The following is a 16,602-nucleotide window of genomic DNA, read 5'->3' as shown; positions in this document are numbered from 1 at the left end:
CTTAGTAATTGCTAATAAAATTTTGATCAACTTTAAAAGCAATGCTCAGCTCTAACCATCCTCTTTGGTAAGCCTTACACTTCACGTGAGCTTCCACCTTTGGCGAGTTCATGCACATTATTCCCCACAACTTGTTGAGCGATGAACGTATGTGAGCTCACTCTTGCTGTCTCACATCCCCCCCCTTAGGTCAAGAACAGGTACCGCAGGATGAGGCGCAAGGAGGATGTTGCGATGAGTTCGTGAGAGAGATCTAGGCCGTCGTCTCCCAGTCAACTTTGGGTTGCTGGACCGTTGTCTCCTTATAATGTAATTATTTATATATTTTTGTATAGAACTCCTGTTATGTAGTAAAGATGTGACATTCGATCATGTGCCATGATTCATCATATGTGTGAGACTTGGTCCCAACACACCTGGTGATTATGTTCGCGCCCGGGTCTTGGTGCCCTGAAATCCGGGTGTGACAGCAGCGTCCTCATCGGAGGAGGAGTCGGTGGAGCTCTCGGCGGAGTCCCACTCACGGCATACATGGGCATCGCCGCCCCTCTTCTTGTGGTACCTATTTTCTCTCCTCTTACCCTTCTTGTCGTCGCCCTGTCACGGTCACTAGATAATAGACATTTTGCAATAAAATGACCGGGCTTACCACACTTGTAGCAAACTTTCTTGGAGCGGGGCTTGTGATCCTTCCCCCCTCCTTTGCTTGAGGATTTGGCAGAAGCTCTTGATGATGAGTGTCATCTCCTTATTGTCGAGCTTAGAGGCATCGATGGGTTGTCTACTTGATGTAGACTGCTCCTTTTTCTCCTCCGTTGCCTTGAATGCGACCGGTTGTGCTTCGGGCGTGGAGGGGCCATCTAGCTCGATGATTTTCTTTGAGCCTTTGATCATCAACTCAAAGTTCACAAAATTTCCAATCACTTCCTCGGGAGACATTAGTGTGTATCTAGGATTACCACGAATTAATTGAACTTGCGTAGGGTTAAGAAAAACAAGTGATCTAAGAATAACCTTGACCATTTCATGGTCATCCCATTTTGTGCTCCCGAGGTTGCGCACTTGGTTCACCAAGGTCTTGAGCCGGTTGTACATTGCTTGAGGGTCCTCGCCTTGGTTGAGTCGGAACCGACCGAGCTCCCCCTCGATTGTCTCCTGCTTGGTGATTTTAGTCACCTCATCTCCTTCGTGCGCGGTTTTAAGCACGTCCCAAATTTCCTTGGCGCTCTTTAATCCTTGCACCTTGTTATACTCCTCTCGACTTAGAGAGGCGAGGAGTATAGTAGTGGCTTGAGAGTTGAAGTGTCGGATTTGGGCGACCTTATCTAAATCATAGTCTTCATACCCCGGTGATGGTACCTGTACTCCAATTTCAACAACATCCCAAATGCTAGTGTGGAGTGAGGTTAGGTGATGCCTCATTTTATCACTCCACATATTATAATCTTCACCATCAAACATAGGTGGTTTGCCTAATGGGACGGAAAGTAAAGGAGTACGTTTGGAAATGCGAGGGTAGCGTAGGGGAATCTTACTAAACTTCTTGCCCTCATGGCGCTTAGAAATTACAGACGGCGTGTCGGAGCCGGAGGTGGATGGCGACGAAGAGTCGGTCTCGTAGTAGACCACCTTCCTCATCTTCTTCTTCTTGTCACCGCTCCGACCTGACTTGTTGTGTGAAGGGGATCCCTTCACCTTGTTGGAGGACTCCCCGGATGGAGCCTTCCCATGGCTTGTGGCGCGCTTCTCGCCGGTCCCGATCTCCCTCTTGGCGGATGCTCTCGACATCACTTTGAGCGGTTAGGCTCTAATGAAGCACCGGGCTCCGATACCAATTGAAAGTCGCCTAGAGGGGGGTGAATAGGGCGAATCTGAAATTTATGCACTTAAGCACAACTACAAGCCGGGTTAGCGTTAGAAATATAAACGAGTCCGAGAGAGAGGGTGAAAAACAAATCGCAAGCAAATAAAGAGTGAGACACAAGGATTTGTTTTACCGAGGTTCGGTTCTCGCAAACCTACTCCCCGTTGAGGTGGTCACAAAGACCGGGTCTCTTTCAACCCTTTCCCTCTCTCAAACGGTCACTTAGACCGAGTGAGCTTCTCTTCTCAATCAAACGGAACACAAAGTTCCCGCAAGGACCATCACACGATTGGTGTCTCTTGCCTCGGTTACAATTGAGTTTGATCACAAGAAAAAATGAGAAAGAAAAGAAGCAATCCAAGCGCAAGAGCTCAAATAAACACAAATGTCGCTCTCTCTAGTCACTATTTGATTTGGAGTGATTCCGGACTTGGGAGAGGATTTGATCTCTTTGGTTGTGTCTAGAATTGAATGCTATAGCTCTTGTAATGTGTTGAAGGTGAAAAACTTGGATGCAATTGAATGTGGGGTGGTTGGGGTATTTATAGCCGCAACCACCAAAAAGTGGCTGTTGGAAGGCTGCTGTCGCATGGCGCACCGGACAGTCTGGTGCGCCAGCCACGTCACCCGGCCGTTGGGTTCTGACCGTTGCAGCTCTGACTGGTGGGGGCCTCTGGGTTGTCCGGTGGTGCACCGGACAGGTCCTGTAGACTGTCTGGTGCGCCAACTGCGTGTGCTCTGACTCTGGCGTGTACTGTAGCGCATTGAATGCGTTTGCAGACGACCGTTGACACGAAGTAGTCGTTGCTCCGCTGGCAGACCGGACAGTTCGGTGTGACACCGGATACTGTCTGGTGCGTCACCGAACAGTCCGGTAAATAATAGCGGAGCGGCCTCCCATTTTCCCGAAGGTGGCAAGTTCAGCTTCGAGTTCCCTGGTGCACCGGACACTGTCCGGTGCGCCAGAACAGGGTGCCTTTGGGTTGTCTTTTGCTCTCTTTGTTTGAACCCTTTCTTGGTCTTTTTATTGGCTTATTGTGAACCTTTGGCACCTGTAAAACTCATAGACTAGAGCAAACTGGTTAGTCCAATTATTTGTGTTGGACAATTCAACCACCAAAATGAATTAGGAAAAAGGTGTAAGCCTAATTCCCTTTCACATATCACCTTCGTTTTAATTTATAATTTGTTTGACTTTTTTACCATAAGTTTGGTTGGCTTATCTTATTCGAAAAAAATTAAATGAATTATAAATTAAAACAGAGGGAGTAGAAGATAATGGCTGTCTTCGGCGAATCCGTCTTGAGGAGTTCATTAATATTTTATATGGGTTGTTATGCACACTAGTTAGATAATTGGCATCAGCGGATCAGCATGTTCGTACTCGACCTGTACATGTTGCTGGTGGCAACGTAAATGTGTATGTGTTAGTACTGTAAAATTAGCTTGATAATGCAATTTTTAGCAAAATGTGCATCTATAGCATCTCCAACAGACTCTTTATTTTTTACTCTCTATTTGGCTTTTTATTTATCTGTCCATAAATATTAAACTCTATATATAACATCTTATTCCAACAAACTCTTTAAAATGCAATTTAGCTTCTAGCGAGAGTTGCTAACTGAATTTGACTAGTGAAAGAGTTAATTTAGAGAGTCAGATAGCTTAGCAAGTTAAATGACTACTCTGTTGGAGAGCTATTATGCTATTAATTAGCTAAAATTTAGTTTGAGAAGCTATTTAGCTAGTTTTTGGAGATGCTCAAACAACGCTATCGAACAATCTAAAAGTTTGTCCGTTGCTCTGCTGAAATAAGATGTACTTTTATGCCAGTCTCATGTGTTGCCATCACGTGTCACGTGTGCGCCAACATCTAATTACCTCCTTGGCAGAAAATGGGAAAAAGGGTATAACTGGTGGCTGCCCGTCAATTCTGAAACCGCTCTAATTATAGTCAACAGAGGTCAGGGAACAAGAGTAGAAGTCTAAAAGAGATGCCCCCCGAAATCCTCCTCTGATCGCCTTCCCTCCCCGAGACCTTCGAGGGGATGAATCGCTAGCGTCAGGATCGTAGAAATATAGCCTAGAACATATACTACACATAGGAGGTCAAAATCCACCAATCCATATAGTGCTCTGCGTGCATTAGAAGCGGCAGAAGCACAATGGGCAGGTACAGCGACGGGAAGGACAGCGGCGAGACCGGCGGCGGCAGCTACCCGCTGGTGGCGGTGTGCATCGACAAGGACAAGAACAGCCAGAACGCCCTCAAGTACGCCACCGAGACGCTCGCCCACAGGGGCCAGACCATCGTCCTCGTGCACGTCAACACCAAAGGCACCTCGGGCGAGCACCATCCTTCATCTCCATGCCGCGGCGAGCATCGTCCATGTCAGCTTCGTTCCCGTGTGTTTCTGACGACGGCGTGCGTGTGCATGTGCCTGTGCCTGTGCGTGCAGGTGGGGTGGCGGACGCCGCCGGGTACAAGCAGCCGACGGACCCGCAGATGAAGGACCTCTTCCTCCCATTCCGCTGCTTCTGCACGCGCAAAGACGTACGCAACGCACTGCACCACATCAAACGTAGCAGCAGTGTTGCTGTTGCACCACGGTGCGATTTCACGATGCCTGTACCTGTGTGTGCCGCATATATGCAGATCCACTGCAAGGACGTGGTGCTGGACGACCACGACGTGGCCAAGTCCGTCGTCGAGTTCGCCGCGCACGGCGCCGTAGAGAAGCTCGTCGTCGGCGCTAGCGCTAGGGGCGGCTTCGTCAGGTGAGTGGGCGACTGACTCAATGGCCGTCCTGTGCCGATGCATACGTGTCCGATCGATCCATCGTCGCACCGTTCCTCGTCAAGCATCGCGACGCTATCCAGGCCTGGTTTGGTTTGTGAATGAAGGTTCAAGGCGGAAATCTGCAACACCATCTCCAAGTCCGCGCCCGACTTCTGCACCGTGTACGTCGTCTCCAAGGGCGGCAAGGTGACGTCGGTGCGGCAGGCCGTCCGGCAGGCGCCGGCAGTGTCGCCGCTCCGGACCATGATCCATGGGCCCAAGCCGGAACCAGAGCCGGTGCACGCGCAGAAATGGACGCCTCCGCCTCCGCCTCCAGCGGTTCAAGACAACCACATCATGTAAGCTACTGCTTACTATCTTGTGGCCACGCGTACGGATGCAATGCAACCCGATCGAACATTGTGATGGATTGGAGTGAGAGTGACACCCCTGTCGCTGTGGCGTGCACGGCCGGCGGATGCACAGGTCGCCGTTCGCGAGGACGACGGGGCACAGCGCCGGGTCGGCGCGGAAGGCGTTCCCGGACTTCTCGCTGCCGGAGTCGTCGGACATATCGTTCATCGGGTCCGCCCCCCGCAGGAGCACGGAGCGGTACCCGCCGCGGCTGTCCAGCGGGTCGGACGGCGTGGACCAGCAGCAGCAGCACAGCTTCGAGGCGTCGCGCACGCCCAGCCGGTGGGGCGACTCGTTCGGCAACGACAGCACGTCGCACTCCCAGACCAGCACCTCCTCCTGGTGCTCGCAGCCTCCGGACGAGATGGAGGCGGAGATGAAGCGGCTGCGGCTGGAGCTGAAGCAGACCATGGACATGTACAGCACGGCGTGCAAGGAGGCGCTGAGCGCGAAGCAGAAGGCGCTGGAGCTGCAGCGCTGGAAGATGGACGAGGAGCAGCGGTCGCAGGAGACGCGGCTGACGGAGGAGTCGGCCATGGCGCTCATCGAGCAGGAGAAGGCCAAGGCGAGGGCGGCCATCGAGGCGGCCGAGGCGTCGCAGCGGCTGGCGGACCTGGAGGCGCAGAAGCGGATCAGCGCGGAGATGAAGGCGCTCAAGGAGGCCGAGGAGCGGCTCCGGTCCATGGCCGCCGGGGCGCGCGAGTCGGCGGTCCGGTACCGCAGGTACACCATCGAGGAGATCGAGATCGGCACCGACCGCTTCAACGAGGCCCGCAAGGTGGGCGAGGGCGGGTACGGCCCCGTGTACAAGGGCCACCTGGACCACACGCCGGTGGCCATCAAGGTGCTCCGCCCCGACGCGGCGCAGGGGCGGTCGCAGTTCCAGCAGGAGGTGGAGGTGCTGAGCTGCATCCGCCACCCCAACATGGTGCTCCTCCTGGGCGCCTGCCCCGAGTACGGCTGCCTCGTGTACGAGTACATGGCCAACGGCAGCCTGGACGACTGCCTGTTCCACCGCGGCGGCGGCGGGCCGGTGCTCCCGTGGCAGCACCGGTTCCGCATCGCGGCGGAGATCGCGACGGGCCTCCTGTTCCTGCACCAGGCCAAGCCGGAGCCGCTGGTGCACCGCGACCTCAAGCCGGGCAACATCCTCCTGGACCGCAACTACGTGAGCAAGATCAGCGACGTCGGGCTGGCGCGCCTGGTGCCGGCGTCGGTGGCGGACAACGTGACGCAGTGCCACATGACGTCGGCGGCGGGCACCTTCTGCTACATCGACCCGGAGTACCAGCAGACGGGCATGCTGGGGGTGAAGTCGGACGTGTACTCGCTGGGCGTGATGCTGCTGCAGCTGGTCACGGCGCGTTCCCCCATGGGGCTGACGCACCACGTCGGGCGCGCCCTGGAGCGCGGCACCTTCGCCGACCTCCTCGACCCGGCCGTCCACGACTGGCCAATGGACGAGGCGCACCGCTTCGCCGAGGTCTCCCTCCGCTGCTGCGAGCTCCGGCGCAAGGACCGCCCCGACCTCGCCACCGTCGTGCTCCCCGAGCTCAACCGCCTGCGCGCGCTCGGCGAGGACAGCATGGACTCCTGCACGACCATGAGCGGCCGCGGCGGCATGCACAGCTCCTCCTCCGCCTTCCACGGCAACCCCTATTCGCAGCCACGACACGTAATTAAAGCCACTCCTAGTTCTTCCTTGCAGAATCGTCGTTTCCTCTGACGGCTAATCGAATCCATTCCAGGACGCGGCGAGCGACCCGACGCGGCCGCACCACGTCTCGAACGCGAGCCAGTCAGCCATGGCTCCATGGAGGTCCAACTACAACTGAGAGATCGCGAGCGCATCTGAGACACCAGCCCGTCGCCGCCATGGAGCAGTGCATGCAGCAACGGTCTCTTGGTCTGCTGAATGGACTGCGAGTGCTGTTAACCAATGCAGAGCTGGCAGAAGCAGAGCGTGCCATGGCAATGCCAATGGTGCAGTGCATAGTTTGTTGTGGCAGTAAAGTTGTGACCGTGCAGTGTGTAGTTTCTTCAAACCAAAACAAGAAAGAAAGAAAAAAAAAGAACATGTGAATTTGTGTAAACGCAGACTGAAGAATGTCAAAGACCAAAGATCGGTACTGACGGTTCCTCCCGAAAGTCGTTCTGAAATTCGCGTCGCAAGATGTGTACTGATCATGATGCTGGACTGTCTGGCGAGGCGGCGACCATGTCGTTCGTCTGTCCGACGCAGCGAAACACGGTTTCATTAGACGTGACTTTTGCTGAGACTGTCTGTCATCCAGCTTGCACATGGTTTGACGCGACACGCGCGCTGCCTCGCCCCCCGTCAGAGTCAGAGTCACCGGCCGGCCTGTCTGAACTCTGGACTCTGAACAAGCCGCGGCCAGGCGCGCGCTGCCAAGCGGCGCAGCCTTTGCTTGCGGCTCAAACAGGACCAGTGGAACTGTCTCCTCCTTCGCCACACGCAGCGGACGGAGGGCAGGAGGGTTCAATTCGGCGTACCTCAGGCCGGCAAAAGCCGAGACGCGAACGCGACCCTACCGGCTGGCCACGCCGATTGCAGGCCACAACCTTTCACGGCTTTGCTCTCTGCGCGCCGGGGGGAGCGGAGAGGAGACACGGTGACCACGTGGAACGTGCCAAGCGAACACGCTGTGCGGCCGTGCCTGGCACGGTGCCCAGGCTACGAACAGTACAGCCCTTGCTGCTCAGGGCCACCGTGTGGCACGGGCATGGCTGTCATGTGACCGAGCTCCAGATCCTAGCCTGGTCGGCTGGTCCCCCGGCCTGTGGCCTGCCGGGCTGCCGCAGCGCCATGCGCCGCCCGTGCACCGGCTGCCGGAACAAGGTGCGGAGGCTCGCGGCTTTTACGAGCCCGGCCAGCAGCAGCAGCCATGAATGCGTCGCCGGGGAACACACGAGGATGTCCCACGTCTACTCCTCGTAGCAGACTAGCAGGGGCCACGCCCCGGTGCCGATGCGATGTGGACGTTGCCTAGCCGACCTCTGGGCTTTGGGGCGGCGCGTAGGGATCCGAGGCGCGCGCGGCGGCCGAGGCTCCAGGTCCCAAACGCCCATTGGCACGGCAGTACTCAGCCTCAGCACCGGAGACACATGGCTCAGATCAAAGCTAACTCCGCATTTTAAAAAAATGATGATAAAAAACATAAATATTTGGACTATATGATATAGTTGATATAAAATGTAAAAAAGAGAGAGAGTTTGCATTGTTTTCCCTCGTTTAGCGTGATCCTTTGTTTAACGATTAGTACTGTTTTTTTTAGTAAAGAGCTTTTGAAGATGCTATATACTACTAGCCCTGCAAAAGTGCCGGCTCGCCCCATCCCTATTCGGTCCTGGCCATACTGCAGCACAGAAGGAATCATGCCTGCGCCCCTCCTGCGGCTGTGTCTGGGCCCCGCGCCAATTCGCGATTCCCATGACGCAGCCAACACGCACCAATGGGGGCTCACTGTAGATACGCTGACACGGACGATGCGTCGCCGGGGCGAAACTTCCAAACAGTGGCAGGGCAGCGCGACAGGCAGGCTAGGCCTTCTGCTCCTTGGACATGATGGATGCGCTGCCACCGGGCCATGTGAGAGGAGGCACCTTTTGCTGCGCTGCGCCGCCGCTGCTTCGAGTTGCCCCGTTTCCTTTCTTCCTCCGGTCCCCCTTCTCTCTCCCTCCCTCGGTCCCTCCATTCAGCGGCGAGGCAGCCCGTGTGGCCGGCGTGCGCGGCGGCGGCGTAACCATGGAACGGAACGGCAAAAAAAGACCATGCTGGATCCGGCCTGCAGATATGGATCTGGATACACTAGGCGTAGCGTATGTACGCGCCAGCGCCACCTTTCACGGACTTGTTGTGGACTTTTCTCGCGCCACCTCTGGCAGTACAAAAAATCCATCCAGTGACGCGACGGCAGCGCACGGCGCGGATCAGACCACACCACAGCAGCTATCTACTGGCAGTAGATCCAACCGTTTGTGTTTGTGGCACCATTGCTTGGATTCGAGATTCGTATCGGAGAACCGCGCCACGCATTTACCAGCCAGCGGACGGACTGCTACATTTTACAAGTAGTAGAAACAAGTGTGAATAAAAAGTTCAGCGAACGGGCTGAAGCGAAGCCGCAGAGGCATCTCTCCGTCCTGCACTCCTGCAATGGAAACTGTCGAGCCCTGGCGCAGCACACATCATCGCGCCGCATGTCGGCCGGCGCACACGTCACGCGAGGACACGGCACGAGGAGGGGGTGTGTGTGTGTCTTCTCTCTCTCTCTGTGTGTCTGCATTCACTGCGAGCAAAAGAAGCACGCGCTGTTCATGCTATTCATACACTATCCCCGGCGGGCCAGGGCCTCCATAGGCAGGCGCAGCCGCCGCACCAGTCAGACAATGCCTCCTGGACCCACCTGGCAGTGCTGGAATGTGTGGCTCACGTCACGCGTCACGCCATTCCCATACGTCCACATGCCCCCTCCTCTCCCGTGAATCGTGATGACTAAAACCGAATGACCAAGGAGGTTACTTCGTGGCAATGTTCCTCATGTTTCAACAATCATAAGATAAATTATGCCGAAGAATGACCTCTCGCTGTACTAAAGAAGAAAAAAAAAAAATAGGACGCCAAGGCAAGGGATGCCTAAAAATGACCGTCCCTCCAAAGCGGCGGCGCCTCTCGCTGTCTCGCAATCGCAGGCCCAAAAGAAGCAAACGGCAGAGCCATAAAAAAAGAGTAAACATCATCAGCCCAGCCATCGGTGATCAGCTCTCGTCGCGAGGGAGTGTGCTTTACCTGGCGACCATCCGTTCTCGGCTTCTGGCACACAGCAAGACGATTCAGACGAACAGAGCGAGGGAGATGATTGGTTCCGCAGACCACCGCACCAACGCGGAGATGATTTGGTTCTCGTTTCCAAGATTCGGTCCGTCTTTTCCTCACTCCACCCTTTTTCTGGGTTTAAAAAAAATGGGACGAGGGAGATTTCATCCGTCCGTCATTCCGTCCAGGATTGCAGAATCCAAGAAGCCAGCATCAAGGCTGCCGTGCCGTGCCGATGCTTGTCAATCATCGCCTCCACCACCAGGAGAGCTTGATTGAGGGGAGCTGGGTCACCACCAGCCACCCAGCTACTCCCTCCATTTCCAGCCCACCGAGTGACTAGCTGTGAGAGATGGCAGTAGTATGTATTACAAAATCATGAAACGCGATGGTTTTCTTCTTCTTCTTTTTCTTCTTAACAACCCCATATTATATGATTATCATCTGGAAGAGAACATGAACATTGAAAGGAGAACAAGTGCTAAGACGATAACTTATAATTCCTGGCGACAACAATGGATGATGCGGTGATGATTGCTGTGGCGGAGGCCTGAATTTCCCAAAATGGCTAGGAAGGAAGAACGTCCCTAGGTCCCACATCTCACGGCCATCCAACCAATCAGGCAACCAAGCATCCAAAGGTGAGGAGAGAGATGAATCCAGCCGCCGCCGCCCCAGTTGGATCGCGATGGGGAGGAATCAATCAGTCAATCGATCGATCGATCATGACGGCGGGCCGGCGGTCAGCGGCGGCTGGGCCACGAACGGGTGCTGCAGCAACCGCATCGCGGGCGGGCGGTTCGCTGGGTTCTTCTGGAGGCAGAGGCTGATGAAGTCCTTGAAGTCCGACGAGGCGGTGCGCGGCGCCTGCGGCGAGTCGGAGTAGCAGATGGCGCACATGAGCGCGGCCCAGTCGCCCTGCCTGCCCAGGTTCTCGCCCAGCGGGAATCGGCCCATGTAGAACTCGAGGATGCTGAGGCCGAAGCTCCAGATGTCGCCGGCGTAGCCGTCGTAGGCGCCGTCGTTGAGGTCGGTGTTGATGCGCTCGGGGCTCATGTACGCGATGGTGCCGACGGAGGAGTTGCAGGGGTCCATGGTCTGGTTGAGGATGCGGCCCACGCCGAAGTCGGCGATCTTGACGCGGCGCCCGGAGTCGATGAGCAGGTTGGAGGGCTTGATGTCGCGGTGCACGATGTGGCGCCGGTGGAGGTAGGCGATCCCCGACAGCACCTGCCGCGCCACGTGCGCCAGGAAGCGCTCGTCGGCGATGCGGCGGTTCTCGAGGGACCCGCCGTCCATGTACTCCAGCAGGATCTGGAGCTCCCCGGCCTGCTCGTACATGCCGTGGCACCGCACCACGGCCGGGTGCTCGGCGGTGCGGAGGATGGCGATCTCGCGCGTGATCTGCCGCCGCACCGCGTCGTCGTGGTTGCCGTACAGCACCTTCAGCGCGTAGGGCCGGCCCGTGGGGCGGTGCCGCACCATCCACACCGTCCCGCCGGCGCCGCTCCCGATGCGCCGCACGCGCTCCAGCTCGCACAGCGGCGGCGGGTTCGCCGGCGGGGTGGGCGCGCCCAGCGACGCTGGGTTCTGCGGCGGCGGGCCTGGGCTCGGCCCTCCGAGCGACGCCGGCGCCGACAGCGAGCCCGACGACGACGCGGACGACGGCGGCAGCGGCAGCGGCAGGGGCAGGGGCACGGCGAGGGAGACCAGGTCGCGCTGCGGCAGCGGCAGCGTGAGATCCGGGCGCCGGCGCGACCGCCCCGGCGTGCCCGGCTGCTGCAGCGCCCGCGAGTTCGGCGGCCCGCCCGGCCTCATCGCGCCCCCTTGCCTAGGTGCCGTTCGCGTGGCGCGCGCGACGGAGAGAGAGAGACGCCAAACGGGAGGACGGGGTCGGGGGGGGAGAAGCGCCCGGGCGTGACGGCTGCGCGTGGTCTGGTGGATTCGGGTGGCTCGCTCCCGTCACGTTCGCGTGGCGTTGCGTCGCGTCGCGTTTGGGCTTGCGGGGATGGGAGCTGGGAGGAAAGCGGGAGGAGCAGGCAGAGGCGGAGGTCGGGTCGGGGCAACGAGAGGGACGAGTGTTTTTTATAGACGATGAGCTGGATCAGAGCGAAAAGAAACACAAAACAGTGACGATGCGAGCCATAAGTACGGTGAACATGCAGTACATTCCGGCTATGCGTTAGTAACGCTATCTCAAGCGGCTCCCTTATCCCACATTGGCAACTCATATTCCACCTTTTGTTTTAAACTTCAATTCATCTATTAGTATATTACAAAGCGGTAATTTTAGATACGGTATTATAATAATAAAAACCCGGCGCGCGCCGCTGTAGTGCTGCAACATCTGCCTGCCGGCTGCCGCTCACGTTTGTCATCTCCGCCTGGTCTTTGGGTCCCACGTCGCAGTGAGTCCGTGACGGCAGACAAAAGAAAATAGTAGCATGAGGTTTCAGCGAATGTACAGCGGCTCGGTAGCCGAGCCAGTGATTTGGCATTTTGGACGCTGGCTCGTGATTTCACCCGCACGGCACGGCACGGTAGAAATCCGGCTACTAGTTACGCCACGGCCTCCATGCAGCATCGAGATTCACAGAAACATATTAACTGCGGTCTCACGCGGCACGTGGATCTCGGCCTCCGCGATAGATAAACGCCGCCTCGGGATTCCCATGCGCTTGATTATTTCCTACCATGCTACAGCTACACTGGTGGTGTCGGAGATTGCAGTGCAGAGGCGTTCGTTCCACGCGCCCTTCCTCTAGCGAAGGGATCAAATCCGAATCCCATTCCCATTCGGCCTTGACGCCGCTGCAGCAACACCGTGTGAATTGTTGGCGCAAAAAAAAAAAAAACATTGCCAACAACCGTCAATCTTTGCTACATAAGCAAAGTTCACTGGTTGTAAAGAATACATGAAACCATCGCTCTCCGTATACAGCCTATAAGACGTATATCGTAAGACGAATAGACTACAACCTAACACGAAAACAAATAAGCTAATTGATATGACCCCTAACCGCGTAGAATTCACATCATGTTCCAAAGAAGTCTATTTTATAGCAAATAAAGTATCTTCAATCAACTCACTTTAATGATCAATGATCACTAGCGCCAAAAGTCACTAGGACTTTAGAGTGCGTTGTGAGCATGGTTTCAAATCCCGACGAGTTCTTGGCAGTTTATCGCTACTTTTCCCGTTCTCGCTACGCGCCAGAATAAAAACCGCCGAGATTATTCGAAGATTTCGGTTAAAAAATTTAAAATCTAAAAAAAATCATAAAATCATGAAAACTTATATAAAAATCTAGAAGTTCCTTAGAGCATCTCCAAGAGAGCCCAAAAAATAATCTCCCAATACAAGAGAATAAGGATCTCCCTAAATCTCTTAATTCCATTCTATGGGTACCATCTCCAACAGATCCCAAGATTTTCTCAAAATTTAAATCCATAAAGTCCCACAAATGTCGTACGTACCTGTACCTGCCATCTCAACCTTCCTGCGCTGCCATCTCTTCCTGCGCCGCCACCAAACGTGCAGACGTCCTGGCGTACAGTGGTGGCGTTGATTTTTTTTCCCCAGGCGCTGCTGATTATTCCAGGTCGACGCCGGAAAGCTCATGTGAGACCACTTGTATTGATTATTGTTTTTGTTGTCGATTAAATCATGCGGAGCCGACCAGTCCATTTAATCAGAGTACATGTGATTAGGTTTCATCTGGCTCAGCCACAGAGCCATGAATATTCGACAATCACTGTTGCAATTGAATGAGTCGTCATCAGACGATGATGACGAAATTAGTTTCGCCGAGTATCATATCTTTCATCAGCCTTCACACAGTAAAAGAAAGCATGGTGGGTCTATCCCCGGACATTTAGTTAAATTTCGAGACAGACAAGCAGGACATGCAAGAATGTATCAAGATTACTTAGCGGGCAATTCTACATTTAGCTTAACTGATTTCAGACGAAGGTTGGTATAATTATCGTTTGTTTATCTATTTTGGATCATGCGTAAATTATTTAACTATTCATATTTTCGTTGAACAGGTATAGAATGAGTCGCGATCTATTTAAACGTATAATGGCTGCTGTAGAAGATCATGATGACTACTTCAAGTTCAAGTTCAATGCAGCCAGTACACCTGGATTAAGTTGTTTCCAAAAAGTCACTGCGGTATTTCGTATGATAACATATGGAGTAGCTGCGGATGCTACAGATGAGTATGTTCGTATCGGAGAAAGTACGGTTATAGAGAGTCTGAAAAAGTTCGTGAAGGCAATTATTAAAGTGTTTGGGGATGAATATTTGAGAGCACCTAATGAAATGGATACATCTCGGTTACTTGCAATTGGACAAGAAAGAGGATTTCCAGGAATGCTTGGTTCTATAGATTGTATGCATTGGAGGTGGAAGAATTGTCCTTCATCATGGCACGGCATGTATTCAGGCCATTTACATGAGCCTACAATTATATTAGAAGCTGTTGCTTCACAAAATCTATGGATTTGGCATGCATTTTTTGGTTTGCCTGGGTCGCACAATGATATCAATGTTCTTCACCGGTCACCACTGTTTTCAAAACTTGCTGAAGGCCAAGCTCCACAAGTTTACTACAACATCAATGGACATGACTATACCATGGGTTACTATTTAGCTGACGGTATATATCCATCGTGGGCAACCTTTGTGAAAACTATACCAGAACCACAAGGGAATAAGCGAAAATATTTTGCTAAAGCCCAAGAAGTTGTACGGAAGGATGTTAAACGTGCATTTGGAGTTTTACAATCCCGTTTTGCTATTGTTCGTGGACCGGCTCGTTTTTGGGATCAGGAAACATTAGGCGACATAATGAAAGCATGTGTTATTATGCATAACATGATTGTTGAAGACGAGGGTGAAGTCGACCCTGATGGACGTTTTCAAGATGGTGGCGATAATGCGCAGCCTTCCCATGATCAACATCCCGATTTGGACGAATTTATAGAGACACATCGAAAAATCAGGGACAAAGAAACTCATCATCAGCTGCAACAGGACCTTGTCGAGCACCTTTGGCAACATCATTCTGATCAGTATTGAAAACAGTTGCAACCAATTTTTGTATTTTTTAGTTGTTGTAATAAACAATCGGAGGTATTGTAATAAAAAGGATGTTCCAAATTTATATTGAAAAGTTATGGAAAAACAAATACGAAACAATATTGTAGCACTAAACGGAAGCACCTGTATTCATAAATATGTGAACTATCACTAGACACAAGCATCTTTATTCAGAACTAGGTGAACTGTCACTAGACACAAGCACCTTTATTCAGAACTAGCTCTCATGTCAATACAGAACTTGTATTCTGTGAAGATAAAGAACCACCTCATTTAGAAACATGGCGTTCGGTAATTTGACTTTGTAAATTTTTGTAGAACTGTTGAAGGTGATCAGGCATGGAGGATAAGTCCACTGTCATAATCCTTTCTTCCTCTAACATTTTCTTCATCTGTACCTCACTTTCCTTTACCTCTAGAGTTTTTGCCTCATTCGCAGCCCGTACTTGTTCTGTAGCAGCCTTTAGCTGTTCGGTGTGTGCTCTTACTTGATCAAGCTGAAGCCTCTCTTTCTCTATTTCATATGCTAGTTGGAATCTATCCTCTTTTTTCTTTTCTTTTTCAGCATCCAACTCTTTCTTTTTATCCCAGAAATGCTTAGAAGCCTCCAAGTAAGAATCGGATCCACTTCGACGTTGTGCTTCTTTAGTTTTTTTATTCCACTTGGCCTTTTAGGAGGTTCATCCTCTGCCCTTGTATTCTCATTAACAATATTACAGTTGCTTGAATCCTCGGATATTTGAGTGCAAATGCCAGGAATAGAATCCACATTTGTCTTTCGCTTTTTATGTGAAACTTTTTTGATTTCCTCCATCTGTTTTCGCTTCTCATGCCACTTTGGTTGATTACGCAATATGTTCCAGCAATGCATAAATTGGAATGACTTGTTATCCTTGTCTCTAGACTTAAACAGAGTCATTGCTTGAACAATCTGCAGGTGTCATGCAAATAAATCATTCAATGTTGTGTGAAACATATGAAAACAAAGAAAAATAATACAACAGTTACCTTGTCTTGCAAGGTTACACCACTTTGCCTTCTACCTTCGATATCTGATATACAAGCACAGAACTTGTTTACTGCCTCCAAAATAGAACCCCATCGATGAGATATTGAACTCTGTGATCGAGCAGAATCAAATGTCTTATTGGTGTGGAAGTAATTATAAACTCTCTTCCAAAATGTACCACGAGTCTGATTTGTGCCATTCACAGCATCCAAACTAATGTTTAGCCACGCGGATACAACCAAAGTGTCTTCCTCTTGAGTGAAATTACCAGACCTTTTCTGGTTTGGTCTAGAAGAAGGAACATTAGGAGAAATATGCTGCTCACAAACAACATTGAATTCATCGAACGAACTATTGTTGTTATCCTCGTTCATCAGGTTACTATAATAGCCTCCTTCCATTTGAAGTACATCCTATGTAAAAAAATATTTCATCACTGGATTGTAAAATACATCACTGAACATACAGTACATGATGCACACAAATTGCTCTAAACAGCACTGCACGTTACATAAATTACTCTGAACATACAATTGAACATAACTGAAAACATCACTGACTGAACATCAATGAACTAAAGGGATATTTACTG

General features: G+C 52.4%; 3 protein-coding genes and 1 long non-coding RNA gene across 4 annotated transcripts; 3 read left to right on the top strand and 1 right to left on the bottom strand.

Moving 5' to 3' along the window:
* The first annotated feature begins 3,894 nt into the window (after nt 1-3,894).
* LOC107546768 (Protein kinase protein with adenine nucleotide alpha hydrolase-like domain) lies at nt 3,895-7,167 on the top strand. Its single transcript, NM_001322847.1, has 6 exons — nt 3,895-4,210; nt 4,324-4,418; nt 4,521-4,642; nt 4,769-5,002; nt 5,130-6,732; nt 6,806-7,167. The coding sequence occupies exons 1-6, from the start codon at nt 4,030-4,032 to the stop codon at nt 6,890-6,892; spliced, it is 2,322 nt and encodes a 773-aa protein (NP_001309776.1). The 5' UTR covers nt 3,895-4,029; the 3' UTR covers nt 6,893-7,167.
* Nucleotides 7,168-9,619: 2,452 nt separating this feature from the next.
* Nucleotides 9,620-11,975, bottom strand: LOC109946070 (mitogen-activated protein kinase kinase 5). The gene has a single exon (XM_020552734.3). It carries the CDS (start codon nt 11,710-11,712, stop codon nt 10,618-10,620), a length of 1,095 nt encoding a protein of 364 aa, XP_020408323.1. The 5' UTR covers nt 11,713-11,975; the 3' UTR covers nt 9,620-10,617.
* A 1,491-nt stretch (nt 11,976-13,466) lies between these two features.
* Nucleotides 13,467-13,708, top strand: LOC103654186 (uncharacterized). Its single transcript, XR_565947.2, has 2 exons — nt 13,467-13,516; nt 13,606-13,708. It is a non-coding gene; the product is annotated as an uncharacterized lncRNA (long non-coding RNA).
* A 370-nt stretch (nt 13,709-14,078) lies between these two features.
* Nucleotides 14,079-14,980, top strand: LOC103655721 (uncharacterized). The gene has a single exon (XM_008682427.2). It carries the CDS (start codon nt 14,081-14,083, stop codon nt 14,978-14,980), a length of 900 nt encoding a protein of 299 aa, XP_008680649.2. The 5' UTR covers nt 14,079-14,080.
* Nucleotides 14,981-16,602: the final 1,622 nt, after the last annotated feature.

The sequence above is a fragment of the Zea mays genome, chromosome 4 (genome assembly GCF_902167145.1).
Source record: "Zea mays cultivar B73 chromosome 4, Zm-B73-REFERENCE-NAM-5.0, whole genome shotgun sequence".
In the NCBI taxonomy this organism is placed as follows: Eukaryota; Viridiplantae; Streptophyta; class Magnoliopsida; order Poales; family Poaceae; genus Zea; species Zea mays.
The sequence above is the reverse complement of the archived record's forward strand: the minus strand, read 5'-3'. Positions and strand labels throughout refer to the sequence as shown.

Coding starts and splice junctions, on each gene's coding strand:
- LOC109946070 (XM_020552734.3), bottom strand. CDS start 11,712: ATGAGGCCGGGCGGGCCGCCGAACTCGCGGGCGCTGCAGCAGCCGGGC.
- LOC103655721 (XM_008682427.2), top strand. CDS start 14,081: ATGATAACATATGGAGTAGCTGCGGATGCTACAGATGAGTATGTTCGT.
- LOC107546768 (NM_001322847.1), top strand. CDS start 4,030: ATGGGCAGGTACAGCGACGGGAAGGACAGCGGCGAGACCGGCGGCGGC. Junction 4,211..4,323: donor CAACACCAAAGGCACCTCGG/GCGAGCACCATC, acceptor CTGTGCGTGCAG/GTGGGGTGGCGGACGCCGCC. Junction 4,643..4,768: donor GCTAGGGGCGGCTTCGTCAG/GTGAGTGGGCGA, acceptor TTGTGAATGAAG/GTTCAAGGCGGAAATCTGCA.